We start from the raw sequence: 18,755 nt of genomic DNA, 5'->3' as shown, positions 1-18,755 counted from the left end.
TCCCCCTTCTACATCGGGGGGGGGGGGGGGCAGCTCCCTGCTGGGACCCCCCACAGACAGAGCAGCCTCTGCCTGTGGCCAGCCCAGGCCACTACGAGCAGAGGCTGCTTCATGGCCGCCTCTTCTACCCCCTCCCCCATCCTGCTGCCTCTTATAGATACAAAGGCTAATTGCTTACGTCCCTAGTCTCAGCATTTCCAGGTTACTTTAGTTTTCTGGATCCATAGCAGTACCTAATGATCAGACGAGAACTGAATGGGAATCTTTGAGAATCTGAGACCCAAACATGTTTTTGTATTCATCTCCTATTACAATGAGCTGCACTGGATCATTAATAAGAATCCTACATACAGCTTTGGGATTTAGGGGATTTTCTTGGATTTATTCTCCCTTTCTACTGGTTTTATTCACTTTCTACTGTTCAGGGACGCAGAGGGAACAAGTCTAATTGTATAGCCCTGCTATTACCCCCAACAACATCGCCCCAAATCTTCAAGTCCTGATCACAATTCCCCCTGAACTGATGGCCACTTTGTGCCTCAATCTGGAGAGACTTCCCTGGTGGTTTGGTTTTGTAATTGCTGCCTTTTGCATCCATGGTATGACTTGTCTTATTAATGAACCTCTCTGTCCCAGTGGTCCCTATTCATTGTAGAGGTGCACCATAATTGCAGGAAGCAGGAGAGTGGGAAGTGCTGCAGCACACCCAGGTTTTCCACCCATGTTTCCCGCACCTCCGGATGTCCCTCACAGGGTCCTGCTGGCCCTTCCAGGCCTCAGGAACTTGTCACCCACCAGCCCCATGGGCTCCACTGGCCCTTGGGGTCCTGCTGCCTGCTGGCCCTGCAAAAGGCTCCACAGCCTGCAGGCCCTGTCAATCCTACGGTCCCACCACCAGCCCAGGGGTCTGCAACTGCTCCCAGCTGTGGCCACAGCATGGAGCAGTGAGAGTTGCCAACTGTCCCGGTCTAGACACACTGGACATCATTTGCAGCAATAGAATCCGGTCCGAGAGAGTTGGCAAACCAATCTCAGTAGGTCTAAAGCGAGGGAGGGGTGCAACTCAGCACCTCCACCCCAAAAATATTTCCAGTGCCAATGAACTGCACCCAAGCGCTAGCTCTGTATAATACAGCTGAATCCTTGTATAGTCTAAGCAATAAACTGGGACCTATCAAAAAGACTATTCACATACAGAGGACATGTCTATACTAGGAAATTATTTCCAAAAAACTAAAATTTCCTCACTACTGGAAAGCCTTGAAATTAGTCGAGGCAGGCTCCATTAATGTGGAAGCGCTACCTCAACTTAGAGCCCCAGGAAGCACTGGGGAATAATTAGTTTGAATTACTCTAGGGAGTGGTTATTTCGAAATAATTCCACACTACTGATATTTCAAAATAACTATTTCAAAATTAGTATTATTCCCCAAGGAAAGCAAGAGTATAGATTTTGAAATGAGCAATCCGTTATTTCGAAGTAACAGGTTTGGTAGTGTCAATGCTCCGCTTATTCATTTGATCTAAGGGCGGGGGTGACTATTTTGAAATAAAGCCCTAGTGTAGACCAGGGTAGAGAAGCATTTTTCCTCTTAAAAATAGGGCTTCCTTCTTACATTAAACTTCATGGGCAAAATGTTCTGCACTAGCCTGGATTCTGCTTTTTCTCCAGGGGGACCAATGACTTTCAAGTCCTAGAAATAAAATTTAATTATCTCAGATTCTTAGTTCAAAGGCTGAAAACACAGGTGGGAGCTGCAATCTCAGCACTGCCTACATCAACTATATAAGGGCAGCACCAGTCATTTTCTGGGCTTGTCTTGGTTTAACCTCTCAGCAGCTATTATGTTCCATAAAAAGAAATCACACAAATGGAGTCAGTGTTAAGCAGTTCACCAGGGGTCAGGGTGTCCTGGCTCAAAAATCAGCTTGAGACATCTGAAAGCGGGTTATTACAAGAGTCCCAGTGCTAGAGGCTTATCCAATGTCAATAGTCAGCCGTAATCTTTACAGCATCTCATAACCCTGTCTCGTGATTAGTCTCGCCTCCTCCCAAGACAAAAAACCCTCATTCTTCTTTCAGGAAACTCTTCTTTTTAATTGTATCCTTTGGTATATATGGTTGTGACAATTTTCTTCCACTATTTGATCTGAGGAAGTGGGTCTGGCCCACGAAAGCTCATCCCCTAATAAACCATCTTGTTAGTCTTTAAAGTGCTACATTGTCCTGTATTTTGTTTCAGCTACACCAGACTAACACGGCTACATTTCTCACTTCTTTACACATGTACTCCTGGCTACCACTCTGCCCGCTGGATGCAGTCTCTGTCCAATTTCTCCATTCAAATGTGTGGGCCAGCCGCAAGTGAAGTCAGCCTGTATGTGTAGCTGCAGCATCCCTGCGTGACGGCTCACCCCTGTGCCCAGGGGGGCGGAAACCATTTTCGTGGCAGGGGTGCTGAAGGCAGACACCGTGGATTTGGGTTTATTGCTACTTCCAGCCAAGGGGTGAGGCTGCGCCACCCGCACCCGCGCCCTTGTCCTTCCCATCGTGGGGCAGCACTTGGCAGAGTCCGAGGCCTCCCGTCTGCCGGGGGCGGGGGGGCCTGTCGATGCCGTGGGCTGTGGCCTCCTCACGCAGCGGTGGCAACAGCCTGGCGGTAACACAGCAAGATGTGACGTCATGCAGCGAGTGGCGGGAGGGGGGGTGTGACATCACACAGCGGGCAGCGCCCCATGCTCCGTCAGGCCAGCGAGGGGCGGGGCGGGGCTGCGAGCACCCCACAGCTTGCTGGCCGCTGCCATGGCAACGCCGCCGCTGGGACTCACTCTCGAGAGGCCGCCCCGCACGCACTTCCGGTTGGGCTGGCCGCACTTCCGCGGGCGTTCAAAAACCCGCCTGCTCCGCTGCGTAAGCGGAACTTCCGGTGTCGTACCAGGCCTCGGAGCCTCCCGGTTGCTAGGCAACGGTCCCTCGGGGACGGAGCGATTCCCGAGCGGCCGGCTGCTCGATTAGCTGGGCCTGGAGGGCCCCGCGCGACGCTGGCGGTGAGGCCCTGTTCCCCCCCCCCCCCCCTCAGAGCCAGCCCGGGTCCCGTCGCTTCCCGCCCTGCCTGGACTCGTCCCCTGGGCCCCGCCGCCTGGCGATCCCGCGGGGGGGCCGGGCTGCCCCCGCCGCGCGCTCTGGGGACGCGGGGAGCCCATCGCGCCGGGCTGCAGGGGCCGGCCCCGCCCGGGGGGGGGGCGGTCAGTGTGCAAGTGCAAACGCTGCACGCGCAGGGGCGGCCCCGCCCGGGGGGGGGGGCGGTCAGTGTGCAAGTGCAAACGCTGCACGTGCAGGGGCGGCCCCGCCCGGGGGGGGGGCGGTCAGTGTGCAAGTGCAAACGCTGCACGTGCAGGGGCGGCCCCGCCCGGGGGGGGCGGTCAGTGTGCAAGTGCAAACGCTGCACGCGCAGGGGCGGCGCCGCCCGGGGGGGGGCGGTCAGTGTGCAAGTGCAAACGCTGCACGCGCAGGGGCGGCCCCGCCCGGGGGGGGGCGGTCAGTGTGCAAGTGCAAACGCTGCACGCGCAGGGGCGGCCCCGCCCGGGGGGGGCGGTCAGTGTGCAAGTGCAAACGCTGCACGCGCAGGGGCGGCCCCGCCCGGGGGGGGCGGTCAGTGTGCAAGTGCAAACGCTGCACGCGCAGGGGCGGCCCCGCCTGGGGGGGGGCGGTCAGTGTGCAAGTGCAAACGCTGCACGCGCAGGGGCGGCCCTGCCCGGGACCTGAGCTGCTGCGGCACCTCCCCCCCCTTCTTCCGCTGCCTGCAGTTGTTACGGGGCCGCGTCCACAGGGAATGGGAGGGGGGGTCATAGGCTGCGTCTACACTGGCAGCTTCTGTTGCAGAAAAGTTCTCGTGCAAAAACTCCTGCCCCAGAGCGCGTCCACACGGCCACGTGCCCTTGTGCAAGAGCAGCCGTGCCAGTGTGGACACTCTCTTGTGCAAAAAAACCACTGATGGCCATTTTAACCATAGGGGCTTCTTGTGCAAGAAATGCATGTTGCCTGTCTACACTGGCCTCTTCTGGAAGGGGGGGGGACAGGAGAGCCGTTTTCAGGGATCTAAAAGGGTGTGATAAGGAGGAGGGAGAAAACTTGTTCTCCTTGGCCTCTGAGGATAGAACAAGAGGCAAGGGGCTTAAACCGCAGCAAGGGAGGTTTAGGTTGGACATTAGGAAAAAGTTCCTGCCTGTCAGGGTGGTCAGACACTGGAATAAATTGCCCAGGGAGGTTGTGGAATCTCCATCTCTGGAGATATTTAAGAGTAGGATAGATAAATGCCTATCAGGGATGGTCTAGACAGTATTTGGTCCTGCCATGAGGGCAGGGGACTGGACTTGATGACCTTTCGAGGTCCCTTCCAGTCCTAGTATGCTATGATTCTATGATAACTCTTGCTTATTCCTTGTGGGGAGAGGAATAACTCTTCTGGTAGAAGCCCTGTTTTACAACGCTGTACTGTAAATTTACTTCTGGAAGAACGCTCGTGCAGTGTAGACAGCTGGTAAGTTTTTGTGTAAGAACGACTGTTCTTCCGCAAGAAGCTGCCAGTGTAGATGTAGTGTTCATGCTACCTGAAGCTGATAGAGAAGGTGCAAAGTGTTCTTAAGTTCCCATTGGTTGGTTGGTTAAGTCACTGGGACTGTGGTTCTCAACTGGTGGTCTATGGTGACTTTCTCGGTGGTTCATAGGAATATTGTTCTAAGTCACAGGGCGTGAGCAGGTGCCGTCATCAGGCTGTCTTACACTGTGTTCACACGCACGCGGCGCGTCATCCATAGCGTCCCCAAGGACACAACTGTGTTGTGTTACCAGTAACTTCCGTCTGTGGCTCCGCCGTTGTGCTGAGCAGTTGCTGTGTCGTTGGTCCTATGCTACATGTGCTGGAGGTGATCTACAAAAATCTTTTGATTGGCCTGGTGGTCCGCGGACTGAAACGAGTTCAGAACCACTGCACTAGGATGTGGAAAAGTAACAGAGAGGTAGCCATGTTAGTTGGATCTTAGTAAAACAACAAAAGCGGGTCTGCCCTGCAAAAACTCGTCACCTAATAAACCATCTTGTTAGTCTTTAAAGTGCTACATGACTGCTTTTTTTGTTTTACTAGGATGTGGAAGGTAGTGTGCTAGCCAGGTGATGTCTTTATTCACACCTTTGTGATGGGTCCCAAACCTGTAAGTGAAGTAAAGTTCCAAGGCTTCCCTGTGTATTTGGCTTATGGAATTGGCCTGTATCCCTTTGGTATATATGGTCATGCCAAGTTCCTTCCACAATTTGATCTGAGGAAGTGGGTCTGGCCCACGAAAGCTCATCACCTAATAAATCATCTTGTTAGTCTTTAAAGTGCTGCATAGTCCTGTCTTTTGTTGAAACAACACAGTGATTTTGAGATCCATTAATGAGTGCCTGGGCAGGTTAAAATGTTCTCCAACCTGTTTGTGTGTTGCCTTTTTGGATATCTGATTTGTGTCCACTCATTCTTTCCCATAGAGACTGTCCAGTTTGGCCAGTATATGTGGCAGAGGGACATTGCTGGCATAGATCACATTAGTGGATGTGCAATTAAATGAGCCGCTGATGTGGTTGGGTCTAGTGGTGTAAGAGTGAAATAATATAGAAAAAGTGGCTTGTCAGGGCCGTGCAGAACTGTGGCCCCTCATCAAGCTTGGAACAGCACTTGGGGCAACTCTCCTGCTTGTGCTTTCTGGTGCTGGAAGGGAACTGAAATGTTTCTTCAAATACAATCTAGAATATCTGTCAATTTTTTTTTTTAAAAGGACAACTACTATTATTGACACAGTGGCATCAGTCATAGACCCCAGCTGGAGCACCATTGTGCGAGGTATTGTATAACCATCAAATAGAAAGATGTTCCAGGCCCCGATCACTTACAGTCCAAGTAAAAGACAAACCACAACTGGTGGCCATGACAAATAAAAAGAAGGCAAGGTAAGAGTGATAAGTGTGGATGAGTACATTTTAAAGCAAAGATGAAAACCAATTCGTTTGTCTAGACTTCAAGGTTCTGAGTTTTTCCCCTATTGTTGCTGCTATTTTCTAGAGTAGCATCCATTGGCCCCAATCTGCATTGAGCCCTATTATGCTGGACTGTGTGTAAATGCAAATGGATTGTACTGTCATAGAGGGGCTGGTGCCAGTTATGGAATGAGGTAGTTTTTTTGTTTTTTTTTAATGGCTGTACGTGATTCTGATCTCTCCCCCCTCCCCCCCCCCAATAGCAAAGGTAACTCAAGCCCTGAAGTCTTAGCAGATAAATAGTTTTCAATTCCCTTCTATAGGTTGCATCTCTATAAACCTGGAACTCTCTGGTCCGGCCACATCTGTGGACTGGAAGGACCATGGATTTTCCAAGATCAAAGAGTCTTGGCACGCTGCAGGGGGGCTGGGAGCCCGGTGCTATGTGGGAGGAGGGGGCGCATGGCCCTAATGGGCTGCAGGAGGTGGAAGGGTTTGGAGCCCAGTGCTGTGTGGCGTGGGAGATGCGTAGCTCAGCTGAGCTTGGGTCCAGCATGCAGCTCACGGGTGTGGGTGAATGGGGGGAGCCAACAGCAGGGGGACTAGAAATTATCTCCCCTGGGCCCTCATCCAGGACCAGTCAGGTCCCAACAGTGCTGGACCAAGGAGGTCCAACCTGGAGTAAATTACTTTCTCTTCTCAACTGTTTGTATGTATGTATTTTTGTAAAATGCTTCATGCACACTATTAGAGTTCTGTAGAAATACATAATGTTTTGAACTAGAATCTTCACCTCCGACTGTGACATGCCAGAGTATTTGTAGAGATTTCCAGGACATCTTTCCATCAGAATTGGTTACTCTTTATTAATGCTTTGTTAAACAGTGTGTAGAATTCCTAATCCCAGATACCAGAGCATAGAGGTGAGGTACACACAGCACTGAGCAGCACCAATAAACTGCTTTGTTTGTTGTTGTAGGTCTCAGGATGGATTTTTTATCTCTCTTCATAATTTATCTGCTATTAGTTCTGGCTAGTATTGTTTTAGTCTGCATCTATTCAGGAAGGAAAGAGAGTTTTCCTGCAAGAGGCCTCAGTTGTATAACTCAGGTAAGGAGTCTAACATTGGTCATGTTCATGTCATGGTCATCTTCCCAGTTTTGAGGATGAATGCAGCCAGCACAAACTGAGGCTCTGGTTTTCAGCTTTGTCTTTCTCTGACTGGCTTGGCCACGCTTACATTTCTGAAAAGGGACATCATTTGTATGACTGTACGTGTGTTTCTTGCAATACCTTCATATATCAGATAATGAACTGAAAACAGATCAGTCTACTCCTAATCTATTTGGGGGGCAATCCTGACCGATCCTCCGCTGATTGTGGGGCTTTTCTCAGCAGGACAATATGGTTTTCTTGAGCAGTAATGATGTAAGAAGTGAGAGGTGGAATAGCAGAGAGGGTTGGGCAGAAGAGGCTGGAGATGTGGGAGAAGAAAAAGGGAGAATCTGCTGCTAGTGGATCCTCCAGCTGGCTTCTGCATGAAAAGAATTGGATACTGGGATTGAGTCTATTCCATGTAACAACTTCTGTATTCTTTGGGATGTTGGTTTTTCAAGGAATTTTGGTAGCAATTTAATGGTTTTGAGAGGTCCCCATACATTTCCATGATGCTGTATCAATAGCCCTCTAATTAGATACAAGCTAGGATCAGGAATGAGATGCAGTGTCTTTCATCTGTCAGGCATCTTGCACACAGTGATGCACAAAAATGTTAAGCCAGCCAGTGGTGACAAAAAAGTCTAAGACTATGTCTACACTGTGCAAGAAGATATGCAAATGAGGCGTGGCGAAGATCGCCGTGCCTCATTTGCATACCCAATCAGCTGCCATTTTTGCGGAAGGGGCTTTTGCGCAAGAAGGAGCTGTCTACACTTCTCCTTCTTGTGCAAAAACCCCCTCTTGCGCAGGAGCCGATCTTCCACTTATTTTCAAGAAGAATGGCTCCTGCTCAAGAGGAGTTCTTTGCACAAGAAGGAGCAGTGTAGATAGCTCCTTCTTCAAAAATGGCGGCTCATTAGGTATGCAAATGCAGCATGGCAATATTCATTGCCATGCCCTCATTTGCATATCTTCTTGCACAACAGTGCACAGTATAGACGTAGCCTAAATGACCTATCTGAAATGAGGTCACTCCAGTTCACAGATGGCGCATATATCAATATAAAACGGAATATATCAATCTCACCAGACACACCAAAATCTGAGTGGGCCATGGAGACAGGATCCCCGTCCCTTACTTTGATGTGGGGGTTCCTCTACTTTGGGGTGAGGCAGACTGACAGAAAAGTTTGTGTTACAGCAAACTGTGTTGAACCTGTACTGTGGATAAATGAAAATGACTAGGACTCTGAACCCCCCCATCAAATGAAGTTGAAACCAATGTTGTTGCTTCATGGAAAAACTATTCTATGGGGTAAGAACAGAACTTGCTGTTCTGTAATTTAAAAATTACACTTTCTCAATAGCACTGCAAAATAATTATTAAGAAAAGAAAGCTTTGAGTTGCCATACATTTACAATACATGTAGTTTACATGAAAATGATTGTCGGGTTGTTTTAGTTGAGAGAGTATAGCAAATGGGTCATGCATCTGCAAATTCTATAATAAAAATTTTAAAAATGCTACTCGGTACTATGTATATAATAATATTTGCCAGAATATGCTAATAAATCAGGAGAAAAAATAATTTTAGCCATGTGAAACATTTTTTGTTAAAAGGGGATTAAAAAAACGAGTGTCTATTGCAAATAAAACAATAATAAAGAAATATTCTTCTCTTAAATCTGTCTAAATGGAAACAAATAGCAAAGTTCTGTAAGAAGGGAAAGGAGAATGAAAAGTCAGTGAAGTAACTGGACACATTTATCATTATTTATATGATTATGAACAGCTTTTGGTTTTTATTGTACTTTTCTTGCAAGTAAGGGGAGCTGGGCAAACTGATGTTATGTCTTCATTACAAAAAAATCTTTGTGCTGTGTATGCAACAAACTAAATATTACAAATACCATTTATGTTGTGAAAGAAGTACTCACATTTCATCTAACAAATAAAATTGATATTTTCACAAGTTAAACAATTACAGGGTAACTTTAAAGGGATTTTTATGTTTAAACTGTGTCTTTTAAAAAATTAGTTTCTGATTATAGTCCAAAATGCATAAACCAACAATTTGGTTGAAGGTGTGACTGGTTGTATTATTTTAAGCACCTCAAAATACGGATTTTGAACAATATAAAATTACTGTACTTAGACACACCATAGCTGTTTCTAGCTCTTTGACAGGTCAACATCCATCCCACTGTTCTCTTTTCCATGCTGCCAGGAGATGGTTGTGTTCTGTATATAGTTCTTTTCAAACTCTCTTCTTTTTGTTTCCATAATCATCACGTGGAAAGGCACCACCCTTAAGAACCTTTTTGCTTTGGTTTCACTTGAATACTGTTTACGGCAATGGTGCACAGGGGAGAGCTCTCTATAACATAAGAGCTTCTTATGCCACCTTAATTTTTACATGGGGGGAGGGATGTGGTATCTTTCTGTCCTCTCTTGGATGCAGTGATAAAGCACAATAAACACATTTTCAAACCGTTAATTGAAAGTTAGATTCCAAAAGTTGCATAAGAGGATTGTTTTTCTATCTAATCATTTCTAATACCCCTCTAGCAGCAGCATTTAGCACCCTGATTTTTAAAAATTTTCCATGAACTGTCTTGTAGTATGAGGCAGACTCGTTAAAAGTGGAATAGGTACCCTCCCTCCCAAATCTGCCTGACTCAGCTGGCTTGTAATCATCACATATAATATAAAACGCCCTAGTGCCATTTTTCCCCCCACATAAAGTGATTCTGTTTTGCTGTTGTGCTTTTTGCCATTGGTGGAGAGCTGGGTTGCTATAGCAATATAGACAGTTCCACAGCACTGACTGTGCTAAAGATGTGTCTGAATGAAAACAGACAGGCAGCTTTTTTTCTTCCTTGTTTGTGGTAGTTTTTGAACTGACAATTAAAAAAACATGAAGCTATCAAACTGGATATTCTCAGCAGTATCATAGCTTTCCTATTCACTTCTTAACTTACATTATAACCCTTCAGTTTCACACACTCACTCAACTCTATTGAAGTTCTTCTTTTGAGCTAAATCTTTAGGCTGAAAATAGACCTAGAAAGCTGCATGATACTCTTTCCTTTTGAACAAAACACCTTAATTTTTTTGTTTTTTTTCAGCTCTCAAATAGATCTTTAAAATTCCCATAATTTCCCTAATTATAATTGGTAAGTTCTGGACGGAAAAAAAACAACTGAAAATTAGGTGCTTCTGAACACCCGGTCAGCATCTTTAGATGCCTAAATGCCATTAAAAATCTGGCTTCTCTGCATCACTTCTCCTCACCCTCCATTTAGTGGTTATAACGATATTCACCTCAAAGGAAGAGAGATTCATGAACTAATGTTTGCAATGTCCTTTGAAATCCTCAGATGGAAGGTGCTATTGAAATATTGTTGATGTTGGATGTTTTTACCACAAAGTGAAAGTGATGTGCAGTTCAGATTACATGGTGTCTTCATTTGCTCCAGATATCTTCATTTATAATCCCAACATGGCTTCAAAGACCAACACAGAGGATGCTTCACAGGCTCTTCCATACACGGTACCACATTTCTTTTTTTTTTTTTCTTTGACATCCTTTTCGTCAACTATTTCTGATCATTACTGATGGCAGCCTCCCATTGGTACCAAAAAAAGTTGAGAGAGATTGCTCTTAGATAGGGGTGGGCAGTAATTTGATGGGGGGGGCTATTCCAAAATGTTAAGTGATCAAGGGCCACGCTTTTTTATGGAGGCGGTGCTGGGTCTGGGATAGAGGTTGGGTGTAGGAGAGGGTCTGTAATCTGAGAGGGAGTTTGGGTGAAGGAGGGGGTTGTGACATGGGGCAGATGATTGGGGTGCAGGATCTGGGAGGAGGCGGTATGGGTATAAGAGAGGATTTTGGTTTGGGGGCAAGGTGTGGGAGGGGGGTAATAGGGTGGGAGTTGTGACCTGGGGGAGAGGGGTGCAGAGGGTTTGTGTAGACCTGGGGCAGAGGATTGGGGTGCAGGAGGGAGTATGGGTATAGGAGATGATTCTGGCTTGGAGAAGTGAAAGAGGAAGTGCAGGGTCTGGGAGGGAACTGTGCCTTGGGAAAGCCAGGGTACAGAGAGTAGGGGTGGTGACCTGGGGAAGAGAGTTGGGATGCAGGAGGGTATGGGCCACCAGGTGTAGGCTCTGGCCAGGAGGTACCCAGGGCGATCCTGGCCAGTTGGCTAAATGTTGGGCACTCCAGCCTCAGCATTTCTCCTTACGCTTTTAGGGAAAGATGTATTATGGTGATGGTTAAAAAATAAGAGCACACAGCAGTTGGTTAGGCTGCATGCTATCAATATGGAATCCTAGTTAGAGAAGGTAGTTTGACTGTGAGCCCGGTAGCAGCTCGCTCTTAGTATGAGCCTGAAATGTCTCTTGAATGAAGCTTATCTTGTTTTTAGGGCACTGGTTGTGAATTAAGCTTTTCCCCTCCCTTTCCATTACAGAAGCTGCCTGTTCATTGTCCTGCACTTAGCCTTACAAGTGACAATTTTTGGTGAATACAGTTGGGAAATATTTGGCTACTGCCAAGAGCTGGAGTTTGACACTCATTACCTTCTGCTGCCATATGTGCTGCTGGCTGTGAATATGGGCTTTTTCATTCTGTGCTCTGTGACCAACCCTGGTAAGTTCATATTGCCTGTGAATTGTTGCATTTATTGGGCAATTGTCATTTTGCTTTTGATCTGGTGTTTTCTCTAGCCACCCAAGGTATCATGTAATTGCCCAGAGATGCTGCATGTGTCATGCCTGATTGATGATTAATTCCACAGGATGGTAGATAAGAAACGCCCCCAATGATCCCCATTGCTTTAACGTTCCAAATAAGAAGTGTAGACATAAGTAACAAACAGTGTGAAATATACTCTCTGCGCTTGCCCTTAAAAAAAAAAAAAAAAAAAAAAAAAGCTGTGCATTGGGCTTTTGGGTTTTTTTTTTTTGTTTTGTTTTGTTTTTTTTTTAAATAACACTTTTCCATAATTGGCTCTTAATAAAGAGGAAAGTGGGCTAATTGCTTTTGGTGTATTTTAGTAACACTCTCCAAAGCCAGGAATATTCATGTTTACCACATACTGCATTTCTGCATAACAATCAAATATTATGGTTAAATCAGAAGAGTTGGCAGTCCCAACAGAAAATTGGCGGGGGGAGAGGGGGATTCTTGGCTCTGTTGCTCACTAATTTTACTTAGCAACCTTGGTCAAATCATTTCATCTTTCAGTTTGTGTCCTCATTAGCCAGTCACTGCCCTGCTGTTTGTATAGATTGGCTTGGGAGTGAGCGAGTCAGGAAAAGATGGGCAGGTCTACACTGCGTGGAAAAGCTGATCAGTTACAAAATTTGAGTGGCATTAGTAGCATAACTCAAGTTGATGCATCTTACATCTACTTACCATGGGGTTTACACCGTGCTGTGTGTATGGGAGAAACTATCCTGTAGACCCTCCTTATTTACCTTGCTCCCGGAGTCGGCGTCTGAGTGATTGGTGAACAACTTAGTGGGGCTTCACTAAACTCGCTAAATCGACCCACTGGTGGATTGATTGCTTCAGAGTTGATCCTGGCTGATGTGACGAGGTCAGAGAAGTGAAAGTCCTGGGAGAGTGTTGAAAACCAGGAATGTATTTTTTGAGTGCGCTCTAGAGAGAGATCCAGGAAATATGATGTATTTGTAGAGCTTTCCAAAGCTCTAATGTCGTCATAACTGTTATTTCATAGGTTGGCAAACTTCATAGCCTTTGCTTTGATTTTTCTGTTTCGGGGGATTTGTCGTAAGAATGGCCATACTGGGTCAGATCAATGGTTCATCCAGCCCAGTATCCTGTCTGCCTTCTGTGGCCAATACCAGATGCCCCAGAGAGGGAACACAACAGGTATTCCTCGTGATCCCTCTCCTGTCACCCACCTCCAGAGAAACTGAGGCTAGGGACACCATTCCTACCCAGTCTGGCTAATAGCCATTGATGGACCTAACCTCCAGGAATCTATCTAGCTCTTTTTTGAACCCTGGTAAAGTCCAAGCCTTCACCACATCCTCTGGCAAGGAGTTCCAGAGGTTGACTGTGCGCTGAGTGACAAAAAACTTCCTTTTGTTTGTTTTTAAACCTGCTGCGTATTCATTTCATTGGGCAACCCCTAGTTCTTGTATTGTGGGAATAAGTAAATAACTTTTCCTTATTCACTTTTTCCATACCAGTCATGTATCTCTATCATATCCCCCCCTTACTCTCCTCTTTTCTAAGATGAAAAGGCCCTATCTTTTTAATCTCTCTTCAGTCTCTTTTAACCTCTCTTGTCAGGTTAAAAACTTCAATATTCTGTGACTGTCTCTGGAAGGGATAGTGTCATGGGGAGTAACACCAAAAATGGGCTTCTGTACAAATTGAAAGTGCATGAACAGCCTCACACCGTAACAGCACTTCTTTATGGGGAAGCTTGTTGCTATAGTGTTGTTTTTCTTATAGGTACAATAACACAATCAAATCAGGAGTCATTTCTTAAGGCTTACGCATATGATGGAGTAATGTTTCAAAAGAACACCATGTGTCCTACCTGCAACGTGGAAAAGCCAGCCAGATCTAAACACTGCAGTAAGAGTCTCTATATTAAAAAACAATTTACACCAGATTCATTTGCTGCTGCTAATTACAATTCACCTGCCTTTAACTTAGTAATACACATTAATTAGTGCAAAAATTGTTGGCATTATTGCTCATTTTCAGGAGGTTTCAAATCAAGATTATCAGCATCTTGTCTGTGCTGTTTCTAACCAACTCTATTGGAGATCCCCAAATTTCTGGAAATGTTAGCCTGGGGACCATATGTTGATTAGCTTCAGGGAATAAATTGCAGAGCAACCTTTTAACTTAGCTTTGGCACTTCACTTCAGACAAAGGAATACTGAGAAGTCAAGTTAGATCCTGCTTAGCAACTGAGGGTGAAATTAAAAGATTTTATCTGCTTAGACTTTAGTTTAGGATTGTGCATTTTTCTTGTTATATTTGATATCCCTGTCACTTAAAATGAAACAGGGAACTGTACTCTCTCTAGGGATATAAAATCCTGGTTTAACAGTTAAACATTAGTAGGTTAACTGGTCATAGATTAGTTTAACCTAAGTGGGATCCAGGCTGGGGACCACTCCAACCCTGCTGGAGCAGCCCAATGGGTTCCCACCTCCAGCCCCGCTCTGGGGCTGCGGCTAAGGGTGGCTCTGCTGGCTCCTAGCGCCTGTACTGGGACTGGCCCCGGATGAGAGCAGCCCCTATCTATGGTGTTGTCCCCTGCAGGGCTGGAGCAGCCCCTTGCCCATAACAGGTGGGGAGTTGTTCCAGCCACTAGTTAACCTTTTGCATCCCTACTCTCTACATTCCATATGATGTTTTAGGTAGCACTACTGGAGAAACCTTGATCCCTGGGCTCCTCGCTGAGCTGGAGAATAAAAGAGGAACTGTTTTAATCCTTGTTGATGTTTAAATATTAAGTTTCTCTTGGTGATGTTATCTGAAACTATCGTATTTAGAACATAAGACTGGACACACTGGGTCAGACCAGATATCCATCTTGCTCCATATTCCTGGCAGTGGCCAGTGGCAGGTGCCTTTAGAATGAACAGAACTGGTAATCATCAAGTAATCCATTCCCAGCTTCTGTCAAACAAAGGCTAGGGACATCCTTATTTGCTTAACCCTTAAGAGGCACACATTGGTGGTGTAAAAAAAAAAAAAAGGTGGGGGGGAATGAAACATTTAATTTTACCATCCATGGTAACTCAGGCATTTGGGGAACATTCCTTGGCTCCTCTTGAGATTCCTGGCCACAAAAGATTCCTTCAGAAGAAACAGAAGTCTGGCTATATTCCTACAAACCACAATTACTAATCATGTGTGTCAGGCACATCGCTATTCTCCTATCTGAATGGCAAATGTTGGTCATGTTCCTGTATTTCTATTGGGGGAAAAAACCAAACTAAGCTGTATAAAAGAAATCTCATTGGTTTCTTTAAAACCCAAATAATTGTGTTGTCTTGTGTTTAATTTTTGACCAGGTGTATGTAACAGTTGTGTACATCGTTTTGATCACCACTGCGTGTGGGTTAACAACTGCATTGGTGCCTTCAATATAAGATATTTCCTCCTTTACCTCTTCACTGTGACTGCCCTGGCTGCAGACCTTGCATTCGTAACAGCAGCATTTCTGATCCAAGTCGTACTGCTATCTAATATGATGCTTGGAAGTTACATTGACGATCAGGGGCAAGAGCATGCCATTGATATTCTCTTTCTTATTCAGGTAAACTAAGTGTAATGTCGGAGTTTTAACCTACTTCTTGGTTTGTAGCCTGAACAAAGAGGTTTTTTTTTTTTTTTTTTTATAGTCTCATCTCTTGAGAATCTTTCAGTAGGTCCAGTTCTGGTGTTTTGTGGGGGGAGTAAGCCTTTGTTTAATGTGCTAATTATGAGGCACAATCATGCAAAGGAACTTTAAAAATATTTTCGAAGGGCAATTTCTTCAATTTCTAAGTTATATCCAACAGATCTTTGATCTGTATAGAAATAGTATTATAAATATTAATTTAAATACATGTTAGTGCAGTGTAGAGTAAATCATTCACAGCCTCATTTACTGTTTGAGATATTTAACTTTTTTTGGTCTAGAGGGGTCATGGTTTAAGAATTGTGTGTGTTCATGCTCTCACAAAACAGATTAGTGACCGAGCCAGTATTTTTGCTCACACTCAAGTGAGTTTTTGAGAGTTTGAATCACTATCATTTTCTTTCTGGTGAGTCCTGTGCCTCCCTCTAGAAACCTTGCCCTGAGGCTTCTGTTTGATACCGACTACTACAATGTTCATTCCATGTGTTGTCACCAAACTTCTGGCTGAGAAAGGAAGACGTCCTTTTGAGAGCCAATTAAGCTATCTTAATCATGGCTGAGTGACAGGAAGAAATCTATACAGGCAGTCCCCGGGTTACATAGAAGATAGGGACTGTAGGTTTGTTCTTAAGTTGAATTTGTATGTAAGTCGGAACTGGTACATATTGTAGGGGAAACTCTAGCCAAACATTTCTCCAGAGCTCAATTTTATTCTCCCACACCTCACTTCCCTCAGTCCTTTATTCTCAAGCTGAGGTGTCTGTTGAGAAAAGCCGCTCCGCGTCTCCCTGGTCTGCTGGGGGGAAGCAGCTAGTGCGGGGTTGCCTCACCCCGTTTGTAAGTAGGGATCTGATGTAAGTCGGATCCATGTAACCCGGGGACTGCCTGTACATTCCGTTCCCTGAGCCCACCAACAGTTCTGTTGGCCAACCCTCAAATCCCAAGTTAACTTCTTTGTCTTGAATGCAACCCATCACCCTAGCATTCAGATACATTCATCCATGTTTGTGAACTATCTTCACAACCACCTTAAAGGTTTCATATGGGATTCACCATCTCTGTGCCAGTTGTACTGTGGTTAACAGAGCTAAATCGAAATGTATTAAAATAGGACTTTATATACTGATTTCAAATAAGTTATTTTTATCTCTTTGCAGCACCTGTTCCTGACATTTCCTAGGATTGTCTTCATGCTTGGTTTTGTTGTTGTCCTCTCTCTGGTCCTGGGGGCATATTGTTGTTTCAGTCTGTACCTGGCCTTAACTAACCAAACATCCAATGAATGGTATAAATCTAGAAGATATGAATGTTCTTGCTGTCGGGCATTGGAGCCCCATGACAGGCATATTGTTTATAGAAATGTTTATTCTCAAGGAGTCTGGGTCAATTTAAAGGAAATCTTTAAACCTACAAGTTCAGAGAAAAAGAAAAAGACGTGAGGAAATGGTTATATACTTTTAAATCAATGTTAAATTTTTCCTGAAGGATATAGCTCCAACAGCTTTGTCAGTACCAAGGACTCTGGAAAGGATATTGTGGTTTTCATTAAGTACTGTAGCTACAGGGCTTTTATCCTAAATTGATTTAGGTGTAAAATATATTTTTATAAAACTGTTCGTTGTCTGTGGTGTTTAGCTCATTCTGGAAGTACGGCAGTTAACACCTAGGACTAAAGCCATGGCTTGTGGGCCCTCTTTAGGATACCTCTACCTAGCAGGGCTAAACTCAAAATAAGCTATGCAACTTGAGCTACAATAATCGTGTAGTTTATTTTGAATTTCAGCACATCTACATAGCACTTATTTTGAAATAGAGCACTCTCTGACTTCCCTTAATCCTTGTAAAATGCAGGTTACAGCAGTCAGTAAGTCTCCGGCTGGATATTATTTTGACATGATCTCGAAATAAATACTTGTGTATAGACACATCCTTAGAAAATAGCTTCTTTGGGCATCGTCATAGCTTAAAATTTAAGGTTTTCCATCAGTATGTTCTTTTGGTGACAGTGTTAAAGCAAGTATACTGTACTTGAATTGGCTAACCAAATTCCATGTGTTAAGGATGAGAGATAGTAAGCATATTTAGCAGGAAACTCCATGTCCCATACACTTTTGGGCTGTGTCTACACTGGCGCAATCTTGAGCAAAAACTTGCTGCCTGTCTACACTGGCCATGTGTTCTTGCGCAAGTAAACTGACATTCTAATGTATGAAATCAGGGCTTCTTGCACCAGAACTCTGATGCTTCCGCTCAGGAATAAGCCCTTTTGCGCAACTGTTCTTGTGCAAGAGCCCAGTGTAGGCAGGCATAATGAATTTCTTGCGCAAGAAAACCCTATGGTTAAAATGGCTATCAGAGCTTTCTTGCTCAACAGAGCGCCTACGCTGGCATGGTTGCTCTTGCGCAAAAGCACATGCCAGTGTAGAACTCTTGCGCTAAAGAGTTTTTGCGCAAAATCACACCACTGTAGATGTAGCCTTGTTGTAACTATAAAAATGAAGTCTTAAGGAACTGCTTGGGAGTGTTTTAGCAAATGAACTTCAAGGTGTCTTTAAGGTGACCAGATTGCATGTCTAAATCTTACCGTTTTGTGGCTTCATCACACCTCCATGAGGCGTATACCTGCTAAGACAGTCACATGAAAACTATTAAGTTACATTTGCATGAACGAAAATTAGTGTGTTGTTCTATGCTGGTTCTGACACAAAGCTGTAACTTTGCATCATTTCATCTAGGACACAGTGCTATTTTGGATCTTCCCTTCAATGATCTTTGCAATGGAAGAGCCTAGAGGAAGTTTATGTGCATAAGTGAAATAGGTTGAGATTTGATGGTTGAACACCTCAATTTGACATTATACATTTTCCATCCTCTGCCACTCATACCCCATTACAGATATCCTAAGTTGCGCACTGAAAATTACTAGTTACTTTTGAAAATTGCTGTGATAGAATGTAGGTACTAAATAGTTGACTTGCAATGTAAATATAGGACTGGGCCTTCGATCTATTGAGGCTTTGTTGTGAAAGCTTAGCCAACATTATTTCTGCAGTCCTAAAGCGAGGATGGAACTAGTTTGTATGACTCGGGAGACTTGAATGCTGCCAGAATTCATACATATAAGTGGAGGAGTTGAGCTCAAATTTAATTCTTCACCTTAAGCAGCAGTGAGCAGATAACA

The 18,755-nt window shown here is 44.9% G+C and overlaps 2 protein-coding genes across 3 annotated transcripts in view; one reads left to right on the top strand and one right to left on the bottom strand.

The window, feature by feature from the left end:
- Positions 1–2,717, bottom strand: part of GRID2IP (Grid2 interacting protein) — a 106,711-nt gene extending 103,994 nt beyond the window's left edge. The window contains exon 1 of the mRNA XM_025190016.2: positions 1,617–2,717. The gene's annotated coding sequence lies outside the window, so the exon portion shown is untranslated. The remainder of the gene's footprint in view (positions 1–1,616) is intronic.
- Positions 2,718–2,899: 182 nt separating this feature from the next.
- On the top strand, positions 2,900–17,190 carry ZDHHC4 (zDHHC palmitoyltransferase 4). Of its 2 annotated transcripts, XM_006133824.4 has the most exons (9): positions 2,900–3,048; positions 5,815–5,986; positions 6,099–6,207; positions 6,993–7,123; positions 10,652–10,725; positions 11,645–11,823; positions 13,663–13,788; positions 15,246–15,490; positions 16,732–17,190. In XM_006133824.4, the coding sequence occupies exons 4-9, from the start codon at positions 7,001–7,003 to the stop codon at positions 17,011–17,013; spliced, it is 1,029 nt and encodes a 342-aa protein (XP_006133886.2). In that variant the 5' UTR covers positions 2,900–3,048; positions 5,815–5,986; positions 6,099–6,207; positions 6,993–7,000; the 3' UTR covers positions 17,014–17,190. The 2 variants fall into 2 exon arrangements, with proteins under 2 accessions (XP_006133886.2, XP_006133887.2); XM_006133825.4 differs by lacking the exon at positions 6,099–6,207.
- The last annotated feature ends 1,565 nt before the right edge of the window (positions 17,191–18,755 follow it).

This window comes from Pelodiscus sinensis, chromosome 16, assembly GCF_049634645.1.
Source record: "Pelodiscus sinensis isolate JC-2024 chromosome 16, ASM4963464v1, whole genome shotgun sequence".
In the NCBI taxonomy this organism is placed as follows: Eukaryota; Metazoa; Chordata; order Testudines; family Trionychidae; genus Pelodiscus; species Pelodiscus sinensis.
The sequence above is the reverse complement of the archived record's forward strand: the minus strand, read 5'-3'. Positions and strand labels throughout refer to the sequence as shown.

Excerpts from the sequence above, each read along its gene's own strand:
- ZDHHC4 (XM_006133825.4), top strand. The coding sequence starts at position 7,001 with ATGGATTTTTTATCTCTCTTCATAATTTATCTGCTATTAGTTCTGGCT. Across the intron at positions 7,124-10,651 it reads GCCTCAGTTGTATAACTCAG|ATATCTTCATTTATAATCCC; the intron begins GTAAGGAGTCTA and ends CATTTGCTCCAG. Across the intron at positions 11,824-13,662 it reads GTGCTCTGTGACCAACCCTG|GTACAATAACACAATCAAAT; the intron begins GTAAGTTCATAT and ends TTTTTCTTATAG.